Here is an 8,221-nt window from a genome sequence, read left to right on the forward strand (position 1 = left end):
ATGAAACTGTTGAATACTACCCATAATTCCAAAGGGATTTGATAACGTGGCGTGCAGAAGAAGACTCGTGAAAAGTTCAAGCACTGGTGACTCGTTGTAAGGACAAAAATACTTATCATTTGTGACATCAGAATAGAATCTCTGGCGCCTGAGCCACACCCGAGGATTCCTTATTGCCCTGGTTGTCCCTGTTTTACATGGCTTTCACGGTATACTATGCCACTATCGTTGACCTCCCGGAAAAAGCTTGTGTCCCTATTTATTTAGATTGAGTCATTCACCTCCATGTGCTTTGAGGATTTCATGATTCTAAGAAACACATAAAGTTATTCAAAAGGAATTTCCTATATGGCAATCAATTCATGAAAAGTTTCCTTTATGGAGATACAAGGTTATTCCAGGAGGCCGACAGTATCTAATCTCAATGCAATGAGTTAATTGGCAATGGTAAGTGGGAACTAAGTAACAATATTCCTCTGTTGTTCTCATTGATAAAGTATGCCAGTTACAAGGGCACAAAATCTCCTCTGTATAATTGAGGACACACCATTGACCGTGAGAATACAGTGAAAATATCAGGCTACAATTTACGCATCGACTTTGTATCATGAACAACAAAAAACTTTCTAGTAGTGGGGCGAATTCTGTCAGCCCAATTAAAAACGCTAGAACTCTCCCACCATCAATGAGCGGTTCATTAGGGGCTCATTGTCATGCTGGACACAGACAGACACAGAGAGAGGTCCCCTGGGAAATATGCCAAGGAGAGTCCTATAAACGAATGCTTTTCTCTTCTGAAATAGAACAGCGCTACATTGTCCATGTGCCAGCCCTGGGGAGGGAGTTGCCCTTGGCCATTTATCTTTGTATCCTTGAGGCCGTGCAGTAATCGCCCTATATTTGACATCAGCTTTAAATGGCCACATCAGCAGACAGATAATCAGTTAGATAAAGAAGAGCCAACCGGGGCCTCTATATAAAGGGAGGCAAATGGGCATTCTCAGTCCCACGGTCCTGCACACAGTCGTTCCACTGCCCACAGTAGACATGGCATTCAATGGTACCTGGAAAGTTGAACACAACGAGAACTACGACAAGTTCATGGAGCAGATGGGTGAGTCGGTGTGTGTGTGGATGTGTGCAATGTGTATGTGCATGTGTGTATACTTTGTGTGTGTGTGTGTGTGTTTTATGAAAGGTGATGTTGCATTTCTTAATGAAGGATTATATTTTTAATGTGGCTTGGTATGGTCAGCACTTACATCGATGGTACAAGCTACCGTCAGATTTATAGTATCATCCTATACGATACTGTCAGATTTATATTTTCATCCTATAAGTCTGACTGTATCATATAGGATTTGTAAAACAAGTGTTGGTATATTGCGTGTGTGACAGTGATGGTTTTGAGGTAATCTTTGATCCTGTGGCTTGTTTGAGTGGATGTGAGTTATCAGTCAGAGGCATGCTGTATTGCTGCACAGCTATAACAATAGCTCTTGGCTGTTGCCATTTTAAAAGCTTGTCAACAGACACAAGCTTTTTCGGGATCTAGGTAGGGTGTAATGAGTAACATTATGATGATGAACACGTACCATTTCTCCAGACAGGTAGTATGAATAAATAGGCTAATTGGACCTTGGACCTAATTGATAACTCAATGCGAAAAAAAATCATTTTTAGTAGCCCAACTTGGGGCTTGAACTTTTACTATCTATTCAGCACTTTAGTATTTACACCAAGAGACTCAGGACCCACGCCTCATCTACATCACTCTATATATCCAGCAATTTAGCCATTACGCCAAGAGGCTCAGACCCACGCCTCATCTACATCACTCTATATATCCAGCAATTTAGCCATTACGCCAAGAGGCTCAGACCCACGCCTCATCTACATCACTCTATATATTCAGCAATTTAGCCATTACGCCAAGAGGCTCAGACCCACGCCTCATCTACATCACTCTATATATCCAGCAATTTAGCCATTACGCCAAGAGGCTCAGACCCACGCCTCATCTACATCACTCTATATATCCAGCAATTTAGCCATTACGCCAAGAGGCTCAGACCCACGCCTCATCTACATCCCTCTATATATCCAGCAATTTAGCCATTACGCCAAGAGGCTCAGACCCACGCCTCATCTACATCCCTCTATATATCCAGCAATTTAGCCATTACGCCAAGAGGCTCAGACCCACGCCTCATCTACAACACTCTATCTACTGCATTTTCCAACAGGCATCAATGTGATGAAGAGGAAGTTGGCGGAACATGATAACCTGAAGGTTATCATCGAGCAGACAGGAGACAAGTTCCACATCAAGGAATCCAGCACCTTCCGTAACAAAGACATCGACTTCACCCTGGGCGTACAGTTTGACTACGCGCTGGCCGACGGCACCGAAGTCTCAGTATGTTTCAACTCTTTCAACCTAGACTTATTTTAGTAGGCTATCATTCACAGTATCCAACAGAAAGTTGTAGAGATTGAAATCTAAGCCCCCATTCATAAAGCCTTCATGAAATGTAAATCCTCCAAATTTATTTCTGCTTTGTGTCTTTTGATAAACTGTTGTCATGCTCAGAAAAAGTGGAAATCGTGCTGATGATGGAGTTGGAAAATGTGACCTTTTCCAACAGTTTATAGATGTAAGCCTTCTGAAGTGACCTATGCATGACTGTGCACTGTAAAAGTGTTTTGTAGTTTTTGTCCATATAGAGTAACCCGTTAGAATAAGTTTACAATGAATATATGCATATTTGCTGTTTAAATTCATGTTTGGCTAGCCATTTCTTTATTAGCTCATGTTTGGCTAGCCATTTCTTTATAAGCTCATGTTTGGCTAGCCATTTCTTTATAAGTTCATGGTTGGCTAGCCATTTCTTTATAAGCTCATGGTTGGCTAGCCATTTCTTAATAAGCTCATGTTTGGCTAGCCATTTCTTTATAAGCTCATGTTTGGCTAGCCATTTCTTTATAAGCTCATGTTTGGCTAGCCATTTCTTTATTAGCTCATGTTTGGCTAGCCATTTCTTTATAAGCTCATGTTTGGCTAGCCATTTCTTTATAAGCTCATGTTTGGCTAGCCATTTCTTTATTAGCTCATGTTTGGCTAGCCATTTCTTTATAAGCTCATGTTTGGCTAGCCATTTCTTTATAAGCTCATGTTTGTCTAGCCATTTCTTTACTAGCTCATGTTTGGCTAGCTATTTCTCTATTAGCTCGTGTTTGGCTAGCCATTTCTTTATAAGCTCATGTTTGGCTAGCCATTTCTTTATTAGCTCATGTTTGGCTAGCCATTTCTTTATAAGCTCATGTTTGGCTAGCCATTTCTTTACTAGCTCATGTTTGGCTAGCCATTTGTTTGAATTGACCTATGCCCTAGATATATCATATCTCAAGATACTGTTTAACCGATGCATCGATAACAATGGGTGATTGTTATCGATGCATGGGCGACGAACATTACAGTCACCGTTAACCCTATCTGTCCCACAGGGTACCTGGGAGATGGATGGAGATGTGTTGAAGGGTAAATTCACCAGGAAAGACAACAGTAAGGTGCTGACCACCACTCGGGCCGTGGTGGGAGGAGAGCTAGTACAGGTTAGTGTGAGAAAATCCCACATCATGTATCTTTTCAAATGATCTTTATAATGTTGCACAACTGTAACTGTAACTGTTACCAGAATAACTAGAAGTGATGTTTTTAATAACCAAATGTGAGTTTTTAAACTTTAGTTTTGACTTTTTTTCAGACTTTTTACATTTAATGTATTATATTTTTCCTTGTAACTGTTACCTTCTGCATTATCCAGTCTTGTTGACTGCGAGCATGAATCAAATCAAATCAAATAAGACATTATAAATTTATTTGAACTTTTACAATTTAAAATGTTATAAATGCTAATGCAGAAAAATTTACAGAAATGCAGATAAATGTTTATAACATGTATATTTCTCACCTACACAGTATATTAATGCTTATGAATTAACATTTGTCCTACTGAAACATTACCAATATCATTGTCATAACTGAATAAGCATTGTAATCAGAGATTCATATTGTAGTCTCTAGTGTACTCACTGTGCTGGTACGTCTATTTCAATGAAAATGGCAACCTTTTTACATTGATTAAGGACTCTCTTCTCCAACAGAGCTATAACTACGATGGGGTGGATGCCAAGAGGATTTTCAAGAAGGCTTAAAGGGATTCATGACAAATTTCTATCTCACATATCATTCTGTTTTTTCTAACCTTATTAAGAATATGTGGCAAGACTTTAGCTCAGGTGCCAAATTTAAAGTATAAGTCCAAATTTGCAGTGCCTTCCCCTCATTCTCCAAACCCCGTGTACCCCCAAGAACAGCTTCAATAGTTCACTATTGGATGAAGGCCATATCACCCTCTGAAGAACCCTTAACTGAAGGTGTGGACCATAGAATTAAGAATTAGAATACCGGAATGGTCATGAACATTCTTATGACGGTATAAAGGTTAGCTATTTTGGTCAGGAAGTTGGTCAACCGTAGTTTGCCAGTGCTGTGATAAGATATTGTGTAAAATAATGAATTTTATGAACGTATCTGCATTGGTATGTTTGTTAGCTATCTAGCCAGCCAATCTTCGAGGAATGAGTCCATCCATTTCTCAAATTAACTGCCAATATTCCATTGAAACAATGCAATCAATCCACAGCGATACAGTGGCTGAAATCAGTTGATGATAGGACTTAGTTGTAATTGCAGAAGTACTGATATTGAATCATATAAAAGCACTCACAGCTTTCAAAGAAAATAAACATTTAGACATTTATGGTCTGTAAACATTTAGACATTTATGGTCGGTTTACATATATTTTAGAAGCTATTTATACAGAACATTTGTATAAAACAAGTATAAACTGTATTTATAATTATATGATACTATTTTAGTTTGACAATAATTATATTACACAATTTCTGATATATCACATGCCTTACTTTTATTTTCCTGCATGAAACAATTCTGGATTATGCCTCTACTGCCATTTACTCCAATTAGACTGGTTTGGATTTCTACCTGACCAATATGGCTGCCATTTTCATCCCATTCTGGAACCTTGAGGGTTTATGACATAGCCCCTCTAGTTAATGAATAGCATTTCCACAGTGTGGCCTGCTAAAACCTTCCAAACATTCATAAAGCAAGGAACATTATGTTGGCTGATATACTTCCAGAGTGACTAAAACCTTTGAACAATCAAGATTAAACTCTCCATTGAATCCAGAAAGGGACGTGTCATCTTTGGTGTACATTTAACAGGTGTCCTTTTCTACTCAACAATTTTTTATAATTGGTCTTGCACAATAAAAATACTTTAACGTTCCAGCGAATTGTATATGCCTGCATGATTTTTTGAAAATGTCACAGCCTCCAACATTAGCCAATGTAAAACTGTCCTGAATACGCCACGATACAAGCTGTTATTTAGCTCAAGAGTCAATTGTCCTGAAAAGACATAATCTGTCATGGCATTTCTGTCATCGTCTCCGCCATTATTATGATAGCACTATGTAGACCTTCACGTGAAGAGTTTTGACAAATCATGAGGAGATTTTTGGTAACACTGTCACAAAACAAGACGGATTCCTCAAAACAACCCTGAAAAGACAATCCAAGACAGTGAGAAGGTCGAAAAGACGTCGGAGAGGGCTTCTCCAGAATATTCATGTTACTTCAAAAGGGGCAATCTGCGGTTTATATTTAAACGTATTAATGCTATATACCCATGGATTCTTCAAGAATATAACTTCTAAATGCCTCATGAGCTTCGTTCAACTGTCTAGCCCCATCACTTTATAAACATTGCTCTGTCTATGAATTTCAGAGTGGATAAACTACTCCAGGCCCATCCCTCAACTTTTTTTTTTTTAACCAAAACAGAGGTGGGGTGCTCATTTTCAATTGGGGAGTGCCCCTTTAAAATCTACACATTTAATAGTCTTTAACATTCTAACAGTCTATTGTGTTGCTAGATACATCAATAAGCTCTGTTGCCTACATAGTTATCTACAGCGGCTTCAGAAAGTATTCACACCCCTTGACTGTTTGATGTTGTGTTACAGCCTTAATTTAAAATGGATTAAATTGAGATAAGCCTAAACACAATACCCCATAATGTCAAAGTGGATGATGTTTACATTTTTTAAAACAAATTCAATGTCTTGAGTCATTAAGTATTCAACCCCTTTGTTATGGCAAGCCTAATTAGTACAAATCTGCATAACAAGTCACATGATAAGTTGCATGGACTCACTCTGTGTGCAAAAATTAACATGATTTTTGAATGACTATATCTCTGTACCTCACACAATTATCTGTATGGTCCCTCAGTCGAGCAGTGAATTTTGAACACAGATTCAACCACAAAGACCAGGGAGGTTTTTGAAAACTTTGCAAAGAAGGGCACAAATAGGTAGATTGGTCAAGATTTTTTTTAAAGCTGACATTGAACATCCCTTTGAGAATGGTGTTAGGAATTACACTTTGGATGATGTATCAATACACCCAGTCACTACAAAGATACAGGCGTCCTTCTTAACTCAGCTGGCGGAGAGGAAGGAAACAGCTCAGGGATTTCAACATGAGGCCAATGGTGACTTCTAACATTTCCAGAGTTTAATGGCTGTGATAGGAGAACACCGAGGATGGATCAACAACATTGTAGTTACTCCACAATACTAACCTAAATGACAGAGTGAAAAGAAGGAAACCTGTACATAATAAAATCTTCCAAAACATGCTTCCTGTTTGCAACAAGACACTAAAGTAATACTGCAACAAATGTGGCAAAGAAATGAACTTCATGTCCTGAATACAAAATCAAATCAAATTGTTTTTGTCAAATTACATTTACATTACATTTAAGTCATTTAGCAGACGCTCTTATCCAGAGCGACAAATGCGCCGAATACCTTACCATGAAATGCTTACTTACAAGCCCTTAACCAACAATGCAATTTTAAGAAAATAGAGTTAAGAAAATATTTACTAAATAAACTAAAGTAAAAAAAAAGACAAAGAAAAAGGAACACAATAAAATAACAATAATGAGGCTACATACAGTCAATGTTTGGGACAAATCCAACACAACACATCACTGAGTACCACTCTTCATATTTTCAAGCACGGTGGTGGCTGCATCATGTTATGGGTAGGCTTGTCATCGGCAAGGACTAGGTTTTTCTATGATAAAAAGGTACGTAATAGAGCAATGCACAGGCAAAATCCTAGAGGAAAACCTGGTTTAGTCTGATGATAATGATTGACATATTATTTTTATGAATTTATTCCCACTATTTCATCCTTCGACAAGGTATAGTCCCGACAAAAATCTAGGGTCGTATCCAACCTGGCCGGTTGTTCGTTCTATCGGCTCCATTGCCAGGGATGTGTCCCAGACGTTAAGTCTTTTTGTTCTGTATCTATGGACGCGACCCAGTCGTTTGTTCTAAATGTTCTATTGCCATACTGGCTGGCAACTTTCAAATCGTTTGCTTGCTAGCTATCCAACTACGGCTAATTTACAGCCAAGTCGAACAGTGCAGCCAGAATAACAACAAAGCAGATGCATTTGCATTTGTTTAAGCTGTTTTATAGTGACATTTATTTGGATACATCCATAACAATGAGCAAATGACGCTCAATCCCACCTGGCATAGAACATGTGCTCTCTTGTCAGGACTCTGTTGTTCAGAGGAACTAGCCAACAACACAGCTAACACAATTACTTCAAACTGAAGTAGGAAAGACTGCAAACGATCTGAATTTCGATTCATTTGACCTGTTTTCTACTGATAGTTCTATGTATATCTCCATAAAAATAATGCTGATTTATGATTTCGACTGGGTGAGAAAAGCTGCCTGCCGGTCTGTCTCTTCCCGACTCCCAACACGTTCATTACTATGCAAAAACTGGAGATCGAATTTAAATATTGAAACAATGTTGCAAATGTCAGAGAGACAGACAGCAAGGTTAAAACAAATCACCTGTGTTGAAAACTAAATGTTAGTCTAAAAGAAATGTGAGATAATGTCTAGATGATTTTTATATTGGAGATCAAGTTCATAAATTGCCTGGCTGGGCTGATGAGACAGTGGATTGCGCAGTCAGATAAAAAAGAGAAAATAAACATTTTAACATCATAGATTTATCTGGTGGTAATTTG

At 38.4% G+C, this 8,221-nt stretch overlaps 1 protein-coding gene across 1 annotated transcript; it reads left to right on the forward strand.

The window, feature by feature from the left end:
- Window positions 1-962: 962 nt before the first annotated feature.
- On the forward strand, window positions 963-5,381 carry LOC135516486 (fatty acid-binding protein, intestinal-like). The gene is made up of 4 exons (XM_064940828.1): window positions 963-1,114; window positions 2,247-2,419; window positions 3,508-3,615; window positions 4,168-5,381. The coding sequence occupies exons 1-4, from the start codon at window positions 991-993 to the stop codon at window positions 4,216-4,218; spliced, it is 456 nt and encodes a 151-aa protein (XP_064796900.1). The 5' UTR covers window positions 963-990; the 3' UTR covers window positions 4,219-5,381.
- Window positions 5,382-8,221: the final 2,840 nt, after the last annotated feature.

Source organism: Oncorhynchus masou, chromosome 27 (genome assembly GCF_036934945.1).
Source record: "Oncorhynchus masou masou isolate Uvic2021 chromosome 27, UVic_Omas_1.1, whole genome shotgun sequence".
Taxonomy (NCBI): domain Eukaryota; kingdom Metazoa; phylum Chordata; class Actinopteri; order Salmoniformes; family Salmonidae; genus Oncorhynchus; species Oncorhynchus masou.

Excerpts from the sequence above, each read along its gene's own strand:
- LOC135516486 (XM_064940828.1), top strand. The coding sequence starts at position 991 with ATGGGCATTCTCAGTCCCACGGTCCTGCACACAGTCGTTCCACTGCCC. Across the intron at positions 1,115-2,246 it reads CAAGTTCATGGAGCAGATGG|GCATCAATGTGATGAAGAGG; the intron begins GTGAGTCGGTGT and ends ATTTTCCAACAG. Across the intron at positions 3,616-4,167 it reads TGGGAGGAGAGCTAGTACAG|AGCTATAACTACGATGGGGT; the intron begins GTTAGTGTGAGA and ends CTTCTCCAACAG.